The sequence below is a fragment of the Ammodytes marinus genome, assembly GCF_949987685.1.
Source record: "Ammodytes marinus genome assembly, chromosome: 7".
Lineage (NCBI taxonomy): Eukaryota > Metazoa > Chordata > Actinopteri > Uranoscopiformes > Ammodytidae > Ammodytes > Ammodytes marinus.
The window spans coordinates 12,762,341-12,782,697 of NC_137211.1; the positions used below are offsets into that span (position 1 = coordinate 12,762,341).

The 20,357-nt window shown below is 39.0% G+C and overlaps 3 protein-coding genes across 4 annotated transcripts in view; all 3 read left to right on the plus strand.

The window, feature by feature from the left end:
- The first annotated feature begins 452 nt into the window (after positions 1–452).
- The window catches only part of LOC307253494 (homeobox protein Hox-C10a-like), a 43,618-nt gene continuing 23,713 nt past the window's right edge, over positions 453–20,357 (plus strand). For both annotated transcript variants that reach the window (XR_013844964.1, XR_013844965.1), the window contains exons 1-2: positions 453–540; positions 10,818–11,028. The gene's annotated coding sequence lies outside the window, so the exon portion shown is untranslated. The remainder of the gene's footprint in view (positions 541–10,817; positions 11,029–20,357) is intronic.
- On the plus strand, positions 4,536–8,884 carry hoxc13a (homeobox C13a). The gene is made up of 2 exons (XM_080031930.1): positions 4,536–5,383; positions 7,665–8,884. Exons 1-2 carry the CDS (start codon positions 4,720–4,722, stop codon positions 7,919–7,921), a joined length of 921 nt encoding a protein of 306 aa, XP_079888056.1. The 5' UTR covers positions 4,536–4,719; the 3' UTR covers positions 7,922–8,884.
- Positions 15,883–19,822, plus strand: hoxc12a (homeobox C12a). Its single transcript, XM_080031266.1, has 2 exons — positions 15,883–16,525; positions 17,665–19,822. The coding sequence occupies exons 1-2, from the start codon at positions 15,937–15,939 to the stop codon at positions 17,901–17,903; spliced, it is 828 nt and encodes a 275-aa protein (XP_079887392.1). The 5' UTR covers positions 15,883–15,936; the 3' UTR covers positions 17,904–19,822.

Genomic DNA, 20,357 nt, shown 5'->3' on the forward strand with positions numbered 1-20,357 from the left:
TCACTATCTAGCAGAGGGAAATGATGCTTTGCAAGCCTTAATGTATAAGATACAAATATACTATATGTAACGCGCCAGGAGCTCGTCATATGCGCAACTTCCGAACGAACATCAGTCTTGATTTACATTGAGAGATATGTAGGCCTATATGCACTTGTCACATTTTGATACATTTAATTAGTTAAGACACTTAATGGTTTGAGAGTGTATTCCATTCATTTGGACGTGTTAATTTACTAAAATCTTCGAGTCCTCACTGTAGCCTTTGCAATGGAACTGTTGGCCTGTTACATCCACTTGGTTATTTTAGTTGATAGTCCACTGTTCAGTAAAACATCCACTTGGCTTGCTTTGATTATACAAATGGTTTGATCTCAAAGCTAAGTCTGAAGCTGGCTGGAAACTCGTAAACATAAACGCAACCTGATTTCAGCATGCATGGCGCAGACTCTACCTGCAAGCTGTCAACACATTCTTGGGTCGCTACATCGCCTCTTCAGACATTTTTTAAGCCAAGGGATTTGCATCACCCTCAAACCGGTGAGATAATGTTTGAGAAGTAATAGTGTTCATATGTATTTGCATTGTATTGGCACTTAACATGTTGTTATGGAAATGAAAGAGGCACGGAGTATCAGTCATTTCGATGGCGGGACTGTAGGCTACTACAGAAATGTGGCCAATACAGTTTTTTTTTCCTAAATCAAGGCAACATCTGACAACTGTGATGATTTCAGTTGTTTACTTTTGAGTTTTTGGTCGCTGTCACTTCTAATTGAATTTGATATTTACTATTTTGAAATAAGTGGGCTTACGTAGTAGTAATGCATTATAGTGCTGCTGCAGGATCAAAAAAGCATATGCTGCACCTCTATATGAGTGCTTATTCTGCTTACATAACATCCAGTGGCTCAGTCATGTGGAATTGCAGTCAGTTCCTGAGAGCGGAAGCCGCAGGTAGGCAGAATTTGTGGGGATGGATGCGCTCCCCTCCCCCACAAATCTCCGCATCAGACGGACTCTCTCGCCGTCTGACGAGAACTGTCTGGAAGGAAATGTCTGCTTGTCAATATATTTACAGAAGTATCAGGACTAGTTGTCAATATATTGATAGTCGTTGCTGGTAACAGAAATAAGTGAAACCACTGGGGAAAAGAAATACTTATCTACTTTTTAAGGAAAATAAGTAGGCTAATTTTTTTTTTAAAGAAGATAAACATGGAGAACATCTGTGAAAAATAGTTGTAGTTCCATTAAATGTTAGTTAGATGGCCTATAGCCGCCCCCTATACTACAGGAAAAAAAGACATTCATTAAGACTGACAGCAGCATTTATTTGATATTTATGTAAAAATTTTAAGTCTGTGTTGATAAATTATTTGGTTCAGTGACGCCATGTGATTACGGTTGTAGCATTTTACCTATTTAATTTGATTTGGAATTCAATTTGGTTAATAGGCTACAGACAGCCAAACGGCTATTGATCCACAGTTTTTCCTTTCGCTCATGGTAACATTGTTGGTTAATTGTAATACAAACTATGGCGACTAACATTGTTAGATAATTGTAATACAGACTATGACGACTAAATACAATCTAAACACAACTAATTACTTCTATTTTGGATTGCGTTTTGTAAACCAAGTAAGGATTTACAGATGTTTAGGCAGTCGAGGCAATATTCAACGTAACCAATAACAGTTCTGCCGCATATACAGTGAATTATGGTTCAATATCAACTTTCATATCATTTGACTGTCTTAAATAATAAACAGTGTTAATTATTTCAAAATAGCACATTAATAGTTAGTGTGGGTTGTAACTTTTTATATAAATGACACCTGTATTGTGAAACTTGAACATGCGTAAACTTTGAAAAAATCCAAAGAATCTCGGTGTCAACCATGAAAGAATCCACCTGTGCCTACAATCTGTCAACTGTGGATAGAAAAATAAAAATTGAAGTTCAATCTCTTTTTGGATTCATTGGCAGTCATTATTTGCAGGAACTGTTCTGTTACTGTCTAAATTATCGTCGCGTACATGCATTTGGTGGGCTGCTGATGTCTCCGGGCATTGCTCATTTTGCTGTAATGGAAAGGCGGCAGACGCTTAAATATTTAACATTAGGTTAATCATTTATTTTCTCTCACCGTCACTAAGTAACTTCTTGCAAAACTTAAAGTGCTTTATTTATGGATTCTCCAGTTTCCCCTACTCCCTCCATGTACCATTGTACTTTATTACGTGCAGTTCCCTCCTAAAACATACATTTTTAGGCTACTAAACATGTAGGTTTATTAAAGTATTCTATCAGATTTGCAGAAAAGCGTATACAGGCTCGGCGTGGGATTTATGGATTCAAGCAAAATAAAGTGTAACTTTATCAAATCATCATAGTATTTATTTTTTATTTTATTTTTATTTTTTTACATTGAACAACTTCGAGTATTATCTCTGAGACGTTGCCGCCCATTTGACCAACGCTAACCTACATCATCTGTGTATCCCCAGGAGTGAAACTGTTACTATAGCCTTCAAACTGTTTAAGATCATGTGAAAGTTGAGTAAACACAAAATGCACATAACTGATAATAACATTCTGTCATTCATAAATTGCTAGATATAAGTCGTCTCCTTTACTCTCAGCTTTCATGGAAAATATGTTAGTTTGGAAGGAGCCGGCTTCTTCCAGCGCATAAGCAGTCAAATTCCTGATCCTTTAAACAAAAACACAAGGGATTATTGAGACTTCTCTCCCTCTTCACACAGAGCAAATATTTTAGAGCAAAGGTCTCTAAATAACAGCTACTTTGCGTCAATACTCTAGTGTGAAGTTCATTCTTGTCTGTCTAGACTCTGATTACGACCCTGTTTGTCTGCGTTTTTTTTTTACCTTGACCTTGGACTTCCGTGCAGCTGCCGTTTGGTCGAGCCCTCCATAGTTGTAATTTCCTTGAGACAAAAGAACTATAGTCCCTGTCCGAGGAATGACTGGGGGTTAGACCCCTTAGTATACAAGTACGGTGGCCTGATTATTCACAAGGCAACTCAGCAGTGCAAAAATGTTAATAAAATAGACGCCCTTCGCAGGGCAGATTGTAGCCTGCTTTATGAGTGACTCATGGGATAGGCATCGCAGGCCTATGGACATTGTACTATATTTCAAACTCAAAAGTATAGTCAAGAAGTATTTTTTTAAACAGTGTGGCGCAGCAGGGAATAATATAGGATCTCTCCAACTGTTGTGATTTTACGTCCTGGTGACAAGATGAATAAAAAGACTTTGGATTTTGAAAAACGCTTAAACCAGAGGCCTGTCGTTGAAATGGGAAGAGGAACGCATGTAATATAGTTTCGGAAGAAGGGATCCTGGGGGAAATGGTGGACATTTCTACCATGGTGTCTAATTAAATAAGGTTTAGTCTTCACACAGCAGCTCAAAGCGGCCCCTTGTTCTCATTTTCGACTGGACGCGTAAGCATACACTTGTATGGTATGAATGAATAGCCTAGTGAAAATAAAACATCACATGAAATCTTTTAGTGGTAGGCTACATTTTAATACTCACGTTATCTCTGAAATAGTTTTTGGGGCCTAACCTATTATATAACTAAGAAACATATTTTCGAAAATTTTTTAAATTGAAGACACTATGTCGGCTAATGTTAATTTACAATGACGGTATATTACCTGGAATAACACCTCGTCCTGTTGCTATTACTACTGCGGTGCAGCGACAGCATTCAACACATTCAACTGTTAGGCTTTTGGCTACTAAAACTCCTAGTTATGCATCTCGCAAGCAAATCTGCAGGAACAAACACACAAACAAATCACGTATAGGCCTACTGTAGATAACAAACTTAGATTGGACTGATTAAATAACTGAATTATTCTTGCAACAAAAAAATAGGTATGTTATATTTAAAATGAAATGGCATAAAATGAATTCTCTGAAATGAAACGAGTTGTTTGCCCTGCTGATACGCCACAACTAGTTTTGGTGTCAGGATCTCATCTGAGCATGTTAGGTGACCCAGTGGCAGTTATGTACGGGTTTAAAGGAAATGCGTCTTTAAAAAAAGGAGTCTTGATAAGATTAGACGGTTTACAGATCCATATTACTTTGGCACCTCTGTAATTCTTAATGCGTATTTACAGTAGGCAGCAGACCAAGGATTCCAGGTTATGTTATTTTCTGTTTATAAATTAAATGTAGGCTAATAAGAACTAAACCCTAGCCAGATCATTTTGCTTCCACCAACTAAACCAAGTTAAACACAAGGTTGCTCCCCAATGCGTCAGAAAACAAGTTGGAAGATAATATGCAGAGATTTTGTTAGAATTATATATTTTCCTCTAGCTTATACTAGCTATATTCTCTGTCAGAGTCGGCCGAATTTCACAGGTTGTTTTCGTTTGCCCCAATCAACTCCCCTTTAAGGGTGTGGGTCTAGGTGACTTAAGCCAATGATATGACTCGGAATTCTGCAGGAAAAAACGGTGACATGTGAGGCAGTGGGTCTTTAAAGGGCTGCTCTCCCCCAACTCGCAAGCCCAATCTCGTAGGACTTGTTAGCGTATCACGTGCCAGGGTCTTAATGAAGTGGACACACGAGGGCCTTGTGTGCGCATGCGCTTGGTGTAAAATGTAGTTGGAAATGAGGTGTCCGTCTTGGAGTAGTCGACTTTTAAAAAGCATCGGCAGCCCCTGATATGACGACTTCGCTGGTTCTGCATCCACGCTGGGCGGACACCTTGATGTACGTTTATGAAAAAAGCCCGAATGAAAACAACCAGAATAAAAGCCAAACAATGGAGGGACTGAGCAGTAATTGCCCTGCGACCCACTGCAGGGACCTGATGTCGCACCCAGCGCTGGGACGACATTCTGGCAGCATAGCGACCCACCAGGGCTCCGTCTACTCGGATATTTCCTCTCCGGACACCGGTCGGCAGTGTCCCGCTCCTCAATCATCATCCAGTGCGTCTTTGAGCTACGGTTATCCGTTTGGAAACCCATATTACGGCTGTAGATTATCTCATTCGCACAACGTGAACTTGCAGCAGAAGCCTTGCTCGTACCACCCCGCAGAAAAATATGCCGAGCCCAGCACAGCGCTGCCCACGGAAGAACTGTCTACCAGGTCGAAAGAGTTTGCCTTCTACCCGAGTTTCGCCAGCTCATATCAGGCTGTTCCTGGATATCTCGACGTGTCCATGGTGCCCAGTATCAGTGCTCATCCCGAACCACGGCACGACGCCCTGATCCCCATGGAGGGCTACCAGCACTGGGCTCTCTCCAATGGCTGGGATGGGCAGGTGTACTGCTCCAAAGAGCAAACTCAATCAACTCATCTTTGGAAATCACCTTTTCCAGGTACGAACAATTTAATTTATTTTTTAAAGCTGTCCAGCATGCTGGAAATGCACATGTTAGTTCAACTGCTTCTTGTCTTTTAATTCCTGTGTCACCACATTAAGAACGCTATGTAAATGTTGTCAGTTATTTTTTCACTCTGCCTAGATGTTATTTCTTAGTCTACGATTTGTACATGTGTTATAGTGCAAATGTCAATTTACAAATGAGTTCAGAGAAACTCTAAATATGTTGAACACACACAACTGTCAATCTCCATGACTCTTATCACATAGGGTATATTATAATGGACTATGCGAGGAAGAAGTGAGATTATGTTAGACATTCAACAAATCATCATGCATTTTGATTGAAGTTTGGTGAAAACGACAGGATCAGAATTGTGACTTCAGGACGCTCTTCAGTTGCATGGCCCTTTTAATGGTTAATATATATTCACAAACAGTGCATTTGCTTTTGTCAGTTTGCAGGATTTATTTTTTCGTCTTAAATCATATGATTAATCTAGTTCAGTCGCGTAGAATATGAACGAACAGCAGTACATACCTTTGCCCCCTGTTAGACAGTAAGCTAGCCCACTGTCTGTTTGGGTTGGATTGTGCTCATAAATCTCACCGCCCAGCGATGTGTCCACACAGTCTTTTGCAGATATCATTAGCCTAACAGTTGTATTGCATACAGACCTCAACACAAATGGTTTTCAACCACTGATCAGTTCACAGAATAAGTCAGGTTCATCTTTTGCTTTACCCGCTGTCATGCAACATGCGTGATATCTGATAATGGACACTGGGGCCCGAACAGTATGCAGTTTACAGAGTGTTTACTAGACTGCGTCTTTAACCACACGGTTTTATCATCTTTGTGAAATCTGTAGCTATTTTAATATCATATAGGGATGCTCCCAGACTTCGACTGGGCTTCCCTTGCGACATTTGCCCCCCTTATAATGAATATACGCAAGAGCAAGCCACGCAAGCACGGGCACGCCGACAAATGCGCGCGCACACATGCAAAAAAAAACACCCATGTCTTTCTGTCTTGCGTCACAGATATACAGAAACTAACTGTCACACAGACAGGAAACTCTTTTGCTTTAAAATTAAAAAGATGATGAATTTAACTCAATTAAGTTATCAGATTACTTATGAGAGAATAATTAATGTACAAAAATAAGGATTTAAATAAGGTTTATATTCTGGCCTAAATTACGATCTACCACAATCTTAGCACTTTAACTGTAGCAAAATATCCACAACCCGTGATTGTAAAATGACATGGGTGTATGTCTCACAGTTTGCCACTATTTCTCAAGGTACTGCCATACTAGTCCTGTCATGTTTCTCATTGGCTGTCTTGTACTCAGCTCCAGCCTTGGCGAAAGGGTGTAATCCTAGAACTTTGCTTACCTGAACAGGTTTCCCACTGGCAAAAGGTTTCGACCTTAAAAAAGAAAAGGTTTAGAAAGAACATAAAGAACTAATTGGTGTTAAACAATTGAGTAATTTTGTTTTTGAAATCTACGGTGTAAAGAGTGTGAACTTTTTTTAACTTAAAAACAGCCTGCGTGTTTCTCACGATGATTCAAGACATTTCAAGAGTTTTTAATTGATTTAAATTAAGTTGCTACTTGCCAGTTTGTGGTTTCTATTTTATTCCACCCCGTAGTTTGAAAACATGAACATCTCTACGAGAGACGTAATATATATATATATATATATATATATATATATATATATATATATATATATATATATATACCAGTGTTAGATAGTCAATCAGAAGACTAAGTTTTGGCAAAACAATGATAATTGGTTACTGGAAACAATTTGATAGTGATAGTTAATTTACAAAAATAAAGGGTGGCCTATCAATGTGTTGCGCAAGTGGAGTACAGTTACAGATTAGTGGATGCTCATTGCAATCCTATACGTCAGGTGCAGTTCACCTGAGATCCTGACTCCCACAAAATATTTTATGCACACACACACACACACACACACACACACACACACACACACACACACACACACACACACACACACACACACACACACACACAATCGGAGACAGAGCGCGGGTTCGACCTTGAGAATAAAATTATTTTCTCTCTGGTGAAGTAAGTAATTACATTAAAAAAACATTGCCCCGTTTGCTTCCGAAATAGATGAGTCTGGTTGTGTTCAACTGCAGTGCTACTTATATCGTGAATTGACACATTGCGGGGGTTTTTTTGCGCATAGTCTAATAGTTTTCTGGCGTTTTTCTGCTTCTCTTACAGATGTTGTCCCATTGCAGCCTGAGGTCAGCAGCTATCGTCGGGGGCGTAAAAAACGTGTCCCTTATACCAAGATCCAGCTGAAGGAGCTGGAGAAAGAATATGCAGCCAGCAAGTTCATCACCAAAGACAAGAGGAGGCGCATCTCGGCAGGCACCAACCTCTCAGAGCGTCAAGTCACCATCTGGTTCCAAAACCGGCGAGTCAAGGAGAAGAAATTTGTCAGTAAATCCAAGAACAATCACATGCACACCACTTGATAAGATCAGCGACCTCCTTGAAACTGCAACTCATACCTTCCAAATATCATGCCATATATTTACCTCTTGCATCGGAAATCGTGGCTGAAGAACATTTTGAGTGTTTTTCTTTTTTTTTTATTTAAGTGCCATCATCTTCCATCGAACATGCCACCATGCCCCCTGTTTTCAATTTAGAGGTAATGCTCTAAAACTGTGAAAATAATGAAAATTCACGTCACATTTGTTTTATATGAATGTATATATATAAATATATAATATTTAAAATGATATCTGTATTTCAAAGACAAGTATTGCGTGTTATCTTTTTTTTAAAGACAAATCTCAAAATGAACTGATGACTTCTCTTAAGACTTGCAACGGGCTGATCAAAACAGAGGAGAAAGATATCTGCCACACGGACAAATGGAATTGTGGCATGAAGACACGTTGAACTTGATGCTTCTTAAACAAAAAATCTCATAAGAGGACTTTCGAGTGAGAGATTGATTTTTTTTTCTTCTATTTTTAATATTCCTTCCGAATTTCAAAAGCTATGCTCCTCTGTGTGGGATATGTTCTCTTAAGCCTGGAATAAAACAAAGGCTGCTATGTTGTTAATCTGTATAGTGCAATGCCTTTTATTTAATTCATATTATCTAGTATGACGGAACTGTAAACTGGAAAATCCCAAGACCTGTATGTTTTCCTTTGTCAGCGAAGGATTCTGTCATGCAACTGGAATGATTGTAAACCATTAAAGTCAGTGAGTATTACACATAAATGCACAAACGTTTATTTTGATTTTTTTTGTCTTTGTTAGTGTAGCATTGCATCTGATCACACGCCTTGTACGAAGCCTGTAATTTCTACTTGCGTGCAGTATGTGAACTGTATTGTGGTGTTGAATTACGTACTGGTAACGTGTTTCATAAATAAATGATGATTCTGAAAATGCTTAAATATTCAAGTCAATCAACCATCTCTACTTGCAGGATTTCCTTTCGTTTTGAGTTACACTGGTGTCATCAAGCAACTCAAAAAGCTCTGTCCGCTTTCCTCTTTGCTCTTCAAGTTGAGTGTATGACTTCGGCAGCGGATGGACGAGTGCAGATTTTATGTTGCAAAGTGCTTGATTATGACTAATTGGGCATCCTGGGGTCCTGTTAATGGCAACATAAGACGATATAGTGATTACGCAAAGTGATTGAGCAGCGACGAGCCTTAACTGACTTGTAAACTAAGGATAAACACAAAATGTATTAAGATATTTGGACACATATCTTCTCCAGATAGAAATATGATCTTGCAGGATCAGAATTTTGTCCCTCACATGGATGAGTCTAAAGAAACACTTTCGGGCGGTGACGGATAATCTGTATAAGTAAACCCTGCACCCAAACTCTTATCCCATTTTTAATCAAAGTTCATGCAAAACAATATATTACCTGTTACTTGGTACGAAGTCAATTGACAGAATCATCTCAAACGAGCCTAAAGGCAAATTAGAAGTTTCATGCATAGAAAAATGTACCGCGGGGTATTATTTCCAGTCCTTTTCATATTCCATGGGTACAGATAATTGTTGGTCGATAAAATGAATAAAAAACCCGCATCCTACAAGACTTCAATGCGCACTTTTCCTCCCCTATCACCGTTCAGTGCATTTAACGAATTTGCGACACAATATTTTGCCTATTCTTTCTGTGAGATATTAATGATATGCTTAATTGTAAGGGCGAACGTGCTTGCGTAAATTAAACTGCTTACAGCACATAGCCTAATACATGTAGGTGATAGTCTTGTTACCCCGTGCGTATATTTGGATTTTTGTTTGACCCTGCTCTAACCTATGCAGTATGTACGAAGCACAGGTGAGTTTTGCAATGAACTTGAGTAGGCCTATGCCGTTTTTTTGTGCCAGTTATATAAACCACCAGTTGTATTCATCTTAACACGGATTCATAGTGAATGGTACATACTTTGCGCGAAAATAAAAGTTGTATTGCACATCGAGTCCCTAATAGTTTTGTTAACAGAGTTACATATTTAGTATACCACATGCATGGATGCAGCAGTTTAAAAAAAAAACTTTGGAAATGCTGCCGGTGTTGTAGTATAGCATGTAGTCCTATAATGGCTTATCTCATTGGCAGGTTTGGCTATACTAAATATGCCATACTACCATTTTGAAAGTGGAAGATCAAATGTATGCGGGGCTAGGCCGAGAATAATCAGAGTTGAAGTTGGTTTACTTTCAATTAATTTAAAACAAGTCAATCTCAAACCTGTAATTCTGTTTTTAATCTGAATAAACATGACCGCAAATTAATATTAGTCTCACAATACAATGGTTACGGCCTGTCTTTTTCTTTTGTCATAATATTTAGTTGCCAAACGTCACTTATTGTATGTCCAATGTTGTTGCTATCCCCAATCATGCTTTGTCTATACTTTATAGTTGGTGGGCAAGTTTAGTTTTTGTTTTATTTGTCTATAGGCGATTCGTTGGCTAGACTACTATCATTTTTTCCCAGCTCTTCATATCTTTTGTACTTGTTGAGTAGAATCCAAGCCGTCAGACCTTTTTAGTTTTTGCTTGTCTGGTTCCTGGATTTTCAATCCTTGTGGAAAGTTCTGGGTCCCTCTGTATTACCCTTGACCATGACTATGCAGTCACTTTGACCTTGACATCACAGCAGATTGTGAATAATAAATAGGGGGCTGGACCCCAATGCTCGCGGTTTGTTTGTAGGCAAACAAGGTGTTATTTCCCTGTCTAGACGGCCGGGCTTAATGACATGCCATAAATACATAAAAAAGGGGAAGTGTAGCGATATCCTCTGACCTGCATTTCTGACCATCTCTAGGAGCTTTGCATTAACATTTTGGGCTCTGTTCTTTTTTTGTTTTGCAGAAGTCCTCTGAAAGTTGTTGTTCTGGCCCATGCCTCTGGAACCACCAATGGTTTCATTCACTCGTCATGAGGTGTGTGTTATTGACCACGGTGGACAGGTAGGACTTTTGACGTCTCACACCAACACCAGTAATCCGCAGCTAGCAGCCATAGTGCCGACACAGCGGGAGGAAATGAAAATACGACGTCGCCCTCACTATAACTATTGAAGGTATGGCCGTTTTCTTCTATGGCAGTAGGCCTATGTGGAGTTTATTGTTTTATGACTTTTTAAAACTTGCAACAAACGCTGTACATTGAACAAACAAACATATATTCCACTTATATGATGGTTAAAATGCAGACGGGCAAATTGGTACTCTTTAAGATTTATGTTATGCGCACTGCGATGATTATGAAGTTGAGAGAAAAATGTAACTACTTTAAATATAGCTTACATATTTCAACTCTAAATAGTTAGGAACAATATATTAGAGATGAAAATGTTGTTTTGTCTAACGTATATTAAACGGCTGTGCGGCGATTTTCCAAAACAACTTAACAAAATTAGTGTTAGAATATGCCCATACATTTTTTTAATTTGTAATTTGAATAGCATATTTGTCTTTTTATATTTCCATAATGATATAACTTCAGATTCAAATGTATATTCGAAATATTACATTCCGCAATGGATAAATACAGACATTTTCATGAGCATGTTCAAAATATATATTCATATAGCCTACAATAAAATACAACAAAATCAAAGAAAATCTGGAATTATATTCCATTAGCCGAGCACTGTATTATACAAAGTTAGTATTTTACTCTCTAAAGTTGTCATCAATAGTATTAAATACACGGACGGGATTAACCTTTATATGCCCAAAAAATGAAGAGCCAGAATAAACTCACTAAATCAAAGAGCATATTTTCCAAAAAGTCTATAAAAAAAATAACAAAACAAAATATTTTATACTCCTTGTTATCTGAGTAGATAATAATTTTAATCTTGACAACGAAATAATTCTAGAAAAAGTTGCGTTTCCTTTGGTTGTTCGGAGGCGTTGAAGCTGCAGGCCGCTGTCAGCCAGAGTCATGAGACAGGGGGCTGATAACCTCTGGTGGTGACCAGAGGAAAATATCAGGAAGTGCTGCAACTGTCTCTAATATGGGGATATTTGAGTTCAGTTAATGTTTCACGTAGTTTTCACTCTTTAAACTCAAGGTTGATACTTTTTTTCTAATTAAATATCGAGTTAACAATCATAATTTTGATTTAGAAGTTGTTGTTTTTGATCTAACTTTAAACTTGAAGGGCATGCTTATAGTGCCTATAGTTCTTATAAGCCATGCGAGTCCTTATCTTACAGCTCTTTCTTATGGGATTGTCGTTTGCATTAGGCTACATTTTAAAATAATGCAACAAAGGCACAGTTTTGTGCTTGACAGGTCCACTTTGGCAATACATTCCGTAATTTCGAAATCACATGTGGGAGAAGAATAAGACAACAAAGATGCCTTCGACATTCATTTGTCTACGCATTTGTCTTTGTTGTATTTGCATGTAAAGCCATTAGACCATGTTCAACACATTTGACAGCGCTGTTGTTTGTTGTTAGACTTTGTGTGAAAAATTAAATTGAATCCCATCTCGCTGACGAAATTAGCAAAGTTTGGTTTGAAAATTGATCATTTATTGAACATGAATATAGAGTCTTGATGGATGAACAGTTTACATTTTTATTTCTTAATAATATCACATTCTCACACACACACACACACACACACACACACACACACACACACACACACACACACACACACACACACACACACACACACACACACACACACACACACCGGACACACTCAAATAAATAAATAAATAAAGCTGTTCAGTTTAATTTGACATATTCATTTATTGAAAATAAATTGTTATATTTCCTTATTTGAGCCAATATGTTGTGTCAACTTATAGTATTAGTATACAAAGTGGCCGTCAAGTTCAAACATTTGAACTTGACGGCCACTTTGTATAGTTATATGTTGTGTTTACAAGATGACGCAAAGGCATAACTATTAATGCGTTTGCTTGATTTGCATTTATCTATAGGCCTACCATTGTGCAGAACGAGTGACTATTAATATGTGTTGTGTTTTTTATACACAGTTTTAACTGTATATACAAAATATAATACATAATTAATTCCATACGCATATTCTTTACACATAACACTTAACACATTAAGTAATGGAAAACACGTTTTTTTCTTAATTTTGTCAGAAAGGATGTTGAGGGGAATCCGTATATATGACATCTGCCGCAAACAAATGCAAAAGATGAGCCATACCTTCCAACTAAAACGTGACCACTTTTGTGGCTTCTTTAGACTTCCCTTGATGGTTTGTTTTCCTTGAAGGAAGCTTTAAAAAGGATTGCACAAGGCTATAACTGTGGCAACCTGCCTGCCGGAATCAAAGAGAAAAGGGGAAGAAAAGCCCTTTGTTTAGGCTATTGCCCTGTCTGGACAGGACCAGTGGAATCCAGGAGGGTAATTTCAATATAGCGCAGACAGTGTACTAGACAGTGACCTTGACAGTGCTATATGCTCGGTTTACCAAATTGCTTTTTGACAGCAGATTTTTGTTTTGCTAAATGGGAGCACACGGCATATAGCTTACGGTCAGATATGACATCACCGCTGAACTTAAGATGCAATGAACAGACGAGCAGTTGTTTGAATGAGAAATGCGGATCTGTGGGATCACTGGATCGGAGGCGTGGAGAGACGAGGCAAGGAGGCGCAACACATGGCCTCTTTCTCCGAGGTAAAGTGGCGACTTAAGTCTACACGTTACCCGCTCACTACATAACCATCCGGGCCATTTTGCAGTAAACATCACACTGCACTGTATTGCTTTTGGTAGCTGTTATAACAAGACGAGAAGCTGTGAAGTGATACCAACACACGCCAATGCCCCTCATAAGACTAAGGCGCACGATATTATATTGGATTGATGTTTTGCTGCATTGCGAGACTCACTAACTAGATGCAAGAGAGTGCAGTGATAGGAGAGCCAATGAGTCCTAGGGACTGCAATGGATCCCTCAGAGCTTCTCCAGTTTATACATTTGATATGTGTCTTTCTATTTAAGGCAGCTGGGCCCGTCGCCTTTGCGTTAGTTAGGAGACAAGTGACAGATACGGTTATCAAATATCGTCTGACTAGCAAATCGTTCACAAACTAATGTTTAAATAAATGCTAATGTTCTCACATAACACTTCATTGGCATTTTCTGTTGCACGCAACCAGCGCCGCTCAGCACCCACTTGCAAGCTGCTGTAAACCTGCACCTTTTTTTGTTTTTTGTTAATCCATGACTTCAAAATAGAAATGATTGATTAATGGAATCAGACTTTCTATTTTTATTATTTGGACTTTTATCAATTATTTTGGTGCCATGATAAGAAATATGATAGTTTGGCTTTTACATCAGGTGTCCAGCCATCGATGCATCTTGTTATATTCACATTAATTTTATGACTTGGGCTTTTAGCCCTCACTTTAAGATGCCACGGCTTAAAGGGTTGTTATGTGTTTATTCTATTTTATTGATTCTAATTTCAACTTTTTTTCATTCATTTAAATGTGAGGTCAATATCAAGTTCAATGCACCGTGACTGTGTGTCGTGAACTTGAATAGATTGACGGCAATTTACGTGTGTTCGTTTATATTTAGGATTTGTTTTTGTTTTCCTATTCTAATCCCCTTCTATTGTGTCTTTGAGTCCAACTAATTGTCCCTGATTTAGTCGGACAGAAGCAGCTTCCCGCTGCAGTGTTATGACTGTTTAGATCCAAAAACAAAATGTGCCTTCATTAAAGTCAAGTGGTAGTGGTAAATAATGAATTTATAAAGGGGAAAGTGGGATTGCCTAAATTGCTGCAGAATAAATAGGCTATGATAGGCTACTATTGAAAGCTATAGCCTAAAGAAATGGAAAGTCTTTGAAAAATATGAATTTCAATGAATGCACAATCCAAAACCCTTTATGTTTGGGGATGATAGTTGGATAGTTTGAGGACCAAAAACCATATAATAAATTATCGCAACAGCTGTTCTCTAAATACCTAAGTCCTGTGCATGCGGTGAAATTTTCTACAGGAAAGAGTGGATAGTGGTGAAGGCTCTAAAAAATATTTTGCTGGTAAAGAAGTAAATACATTTAAAAAAAGAAGGAAGAAAAGGCCCTTTTCCTCAGAACTGAAGCATGACTTACAATAGGCGTATCACATATTTGTTCAGTGTCTTCTTCTACAAATCAACTAATTAGCGAGATACAGAGCACACAGAGACTTTTGGCTGGTTGAATCCGTTAAGTGCCCTCTGATATCTTGTAAAATTCATATAAAAGAATTGTGAGAGGTATAACAATCCCACTAGAGTTTGGCTGCGAACGTTTATTGGAGGTATCTGTTAAAGTTGTTCATGTGAGGTGTACTAGAGAATATTATGTGAAATATACCCTCTTAAAGTAACCTTGTAGAATAGCGTCCTATTTTACAGAGCCAGTGGCTTCAACCTGCTGACCCCGTTACTGTAAATATGAGAAGAGTGCGGCAATGAGCATCAGTCTTTTCTTAAAACAAGCTTGTAAAATTGGGACATCACAGCTTTATATGACATAGAATACAACCATAATTTGCTCGAAAACAAGGAGTCATATGCACCCTCTCCTTCAAGAAAAAAAATAGTTTTCATAAGAAATAGCATCTAAAAAACTTTTGCCAGCTTATAAAGATATTAAACGAGGCCATGGACAGTTCCACGAGTGTAAAAGGAGACGCAGCCCGAGCTCCGTTTGGACTCATACTGACTCAATTGAAGAAAAACAAGATTATACATTTTTAATAAAAGGTTTATAGTATTTTTAAAAAGCATATAAACCTCTGTTATACAGAAGTTAATGTTTTGTTTTGTCTGAGATGGACCCGAGTGGGTGGTACCATGTGTAGCAGAACTCAGCCTGGACACGTGGTTTGAGGATGACCAATCAGGCGCCCCTCCAGGTTTAACTATGTTAAATGTCAGATTGCAATAAACTAGAAGCTGTTGGTCGGGCCCGCGGAAATGGGCGAGCATAATCTTCTTAATCCAGGGTTTGTGGGACCTTTGGTAAACATCCACACTGGAGACACATTTTACTTTCCGAATTTTAGAGCCTCAGGGGGACAACTGGCGGGGCTACCGTCTCTCTCCTACCCGAGAAGGGACAATGTTTGCTCCCTTCCGTGGAATCCTTCGGAGCCGTGCAATGGATACTCTCAATCCTACTTTAGCAGCCCCGTGTCTATTAACCCTTCTTTCAATCGGTCGTGTGAAATATCTAGACCAGACGAGGGAAAATGCTATTATAACAACGGCAACGGGAACAGGGAGACCTGTTCAGGTGGCAGCAGTCTCAAACGTGAGGATAGGGCGAGAGACACATCATCATTAACATCTGACCACGGGATGCACAGTGGAATTGGCAGCACTGCCGCCTTTTCCAAATATGATTATGGAACTGAGCAGCTAACGCAAGACCCGCCATCCTGTCAGTCAATGGAGTCCGACTCCAGCTCCTCTCTGCTCAACGAGGGCAGCAAGCCTTCATCCAGCGACACACAGACCCTGGTGTCACCGGGAAGCCATTCAAGCAACATCGTTGCAGGCGGAGGTTGGTGTTATGCATTTATTTTTTGGTCGAAATAATTTTAAACTAACGTTTACATTATTTATATAAAGGCTGCACATAGCGTATACTGGCGGTATTACATCTTTATTATGGCTCTTTATCTTGATGCACTACTTGCAGCCTACATTAGCCTGCAGGGTGCTTGCGTGGTGAGCAAACGCCGCTAGGGGTTGCCCTAAAATACCTCTCTCGCCATGTGGTTGTGTACAGTTACAGATAACCTCACTAAACCCTACTGTCAACCAGCTTTTGCATAACAGGTCAGACCTGCCACTGCATGTCTATACCTTCATCGGGAAACTGTGATTCGTACACACAAATATTCTTTTTGGGTGTATTGCTGCACACAAATTAGCTCAGTGATTTAAAGAGGTGAGGCGTTATGGTTGACTGCATCGAATGGAGAGTTTTCTTTTTAATGACTCGTTAACCGAATTAATATCTGTCGCTGTGTACTCAACAGTCATTTAATATGCTTTGAAACTAGCAAATAAGTGGATATTTGCAAGCACGACTTAATTATCACGTTAATGCTACTTTAACTGCAACAATAAAACTTCCTGCGACACAACTCGTTGTGTAGCCTACTGGTAGTCTTTATAGAGGGGGTTAAAAAATGACCAACAAAAAAACCTATGATTGAAAACGGCACAAAATGGGTTTGGTGGTCCTAATACTGAATTCGAGATCAGATATGTCCAAGTTGTGAGACCAAAACAAATCCAGATTGGTTGTGTGGAGGAAGTGACAGCTTCATGGGGCATCCGTTTTATGAATTCTAATATGAAGCAGAATGTCTTCATCTTGAGGTCTTTTGAAAAACACAAAAATCCAATGTAGTTGACGTAAATACTGTCTGCATAGCCTACATCTTAAGGTGTAGGCCTATTATTATATTGTAGTTTGACTTCTAGATAGAAATTTCCGATTGCTCACCAGAATGAACCTTAAATGCATCGTAAATTAACTTGGCCTACACTAAGTTAATTGCCCAGGCTTGCCCTGGACAACTGACGCCCCTGTAGGCTCCCCATAACCTTGGAGGTGACCGTGATTTTGCAACTGTGGCGACTAATCTGTTGTGTGTGCCCGCTCCTCCCCCCTCCCCCCCTCTCTTCCAGGTGCTCCGTGGTACCCGATGCACACTCGCACCAGAAAGAAGCGTAAACCGTATTCCAAACTTCAGCTTGCCGAGCTAGAAGGTGAATTCATGATGAACGAGTTCATCACCAGGCAGCGGCGGAGGGAGCTCTCCGACCGTCTGAACCTCAGCGACCAACAAGTCAAGATCTGGTTCCAGAACCGCAGGATGAAGAAGAAGAGACTCATGCTGAGGGAGCAAGCTTTGGCCTACTTTTAGAGATGCGGCAGAAGGTGAATCGATAGGCAGTAACAAGCCAAGCCTTCTCCCCTTCTTTTAGGTCTTCTTTCAAAGCATGCACTCATGTATCCATCTTTTACATTGCAGGAAATTACTGCAACATTTTCTGATATTTTATTTTTCTCAAAGGTGCGGTCTGTACAAGGCCAAACACAAAGCCACTACTTGGTATTCAAATATATATATACTACGTGTCAATAAGACTGCTTCATGTTTAGTACAGACGCACAAATAAGCTGTGAGAATATGTTATTTGTTTTGGATCCATCTTTCCTGATTTGTCAATAGACCAGTCTACGCCCCAAATGTATGCCACGCAAAGTAGCCTGTATGTCGTCGAGGCAGTTTTTTCATTTTAGGGTGACATATAATGACAACATCCTTTTTTGGTTCCAATTTTAGTCAGAAAAAAATGAGGACAGAAGCGGGGCCACTTGGTTAGATCTGGGACTAAAAATAATGTCAGACACAGACGCCTGGCAGGCTAAAGCTGCATCCGCGCAATACTTTTCTTAGGTTGTGAACTGATAAAGAAGAATCTGCATCCCGGTTGCAAAATTATTCCATCCCTTTAATTGGTTGCTCAAGAGTAGCGTCATCTTATCTCCCTATCACACTTTTCGCCACACATTATTGACACGTTCACGGTCACGGGCAGGACGACAGGAAGTCTGGGAGTCTGCATGAGAGGGAGGACTGAAACCGCAATCTAATCCATATCGATATCTTTATGATTGCGCATTGGAAAATGAATTGCCATGACTTTGATCATGTGCAAAGGAGTTTAAAGGTAGTTTTCTTACTTTTATTGCCTTTTAACTTTTTTCAACAATCACAGACTCCTGCATGGGTTGCAATTCTCTAGTTGAGTGAGATCACCGTTTGAATACGGGTTTGAGCTGCTATTAAAAGTCCCCCTCCAGATTGTGCCAGTTATAAAATAGTGTATTATACAGCAAACTCGCTATGTGTAATGGAAATATTCACCAGTATTAGTAGACTACATTTTTTTAGGCCAGCTTGGTAAAACAAGGGAGCCGCCAAGCGCAGCAACTGGTACGGAAAAGGTTTTAGGCCTAATAGAGCATTTCTGAAACTTGGTGCTCAAAATCAAAATAAATATGTAGGAATTTTGAAAAGTTAATTTTAGGCCTATGTGTGTGCTCTCTTAATTCGGGAGGAACGCAGTGCATCACATATCATGTATAACGAGTAAGCTATAGCAGTGAAATGTATTTGCAGCATGTTATTGATGTGAAATAGCTATAAGTCATGTTCTGCGGGACACTTTTTCTGTAGGTGACTTTTTTATACATTTTTTTTCTGAACAAATCTAAAGCAAACATCAACTAACCATGTTTGACTCAAGCGTCTACAACTACAAAGAATGTATAATTATCGTTATTATCATTATTATTAGGGCGGAATTATTGAGGGCCTATGCCCGCTTAATGTACTTGCTCCTTGCAATGTGCTCAATGTTGTCCCTTCCCTTATCTTGTAATCGTGTATAACTTTGTAAAATGAAACTACATATGTTACTATTTGCATCCCGTTTGAGGATCCTTTATCGCTATGTAATAGTGTTTTATGTTATTGATCGTCTTGTACAATATCGCATTCCATATATAGCCTTTTTGTGGATTTAAGGGGTGGAATTGTAGGACTAATGTATTATATATATACTGCCAAGAATGGATATAAGAATGCAAGACATTTTACCATACATGACATTTTAAGAAAACCCTGTGTGTTAGTTGTTTGTTAACGTTCTTTTATTTCGTCCCTTATCGCATTCCCCTCTTTGCGCTTGTAAGGATTGCTACGATGTCTTGTAAAAGTAATAATGATATGAATGTATATGCGTAAGGTCTTCAATAAACAGAATATTGAAACTTTATTGGTGTAACCTCAGTCTGTCATTAGGTTGCCTCTCTGAAAGTTCATGCTTGTAAAATCAACTTGTCTGAGCTCTGTCTAGGATTAACCTATTTTATATAAGACTTGGGCCTGTAACGAAGGTTAAAAACATCCACAACACCATCTACTACAGTGGGAAAAAAGACCAACATTATTGGGACATTTGGAAGTATTTAGTTTCCACATAATGGTACATGCATTGAACTATAATCAATAGGAGCCCACATGGGAAGGCCTTGTTTCAGTATGGCCGGTCACATAGGCTACAAAGGTAGCCTATAGGTAACCATCATGAGAGCTGTTAATGCAAAATGGCGGCCAGATTCATATTCTAAACCTGGTGTTGCATTAAATACTATTCCTGTTTGATATTAAGTAGTATGAAAGCCTACAGAAAATACAGTAAGTAGCCTACATTAGTTTGAGGGGAACAAAAGCCCCTTTCACATTCTTTTCAGGAGCTTTGTGGTGTCCCTTGAAGTTCGACCTAATCAATGTCACTGGTATGCTACA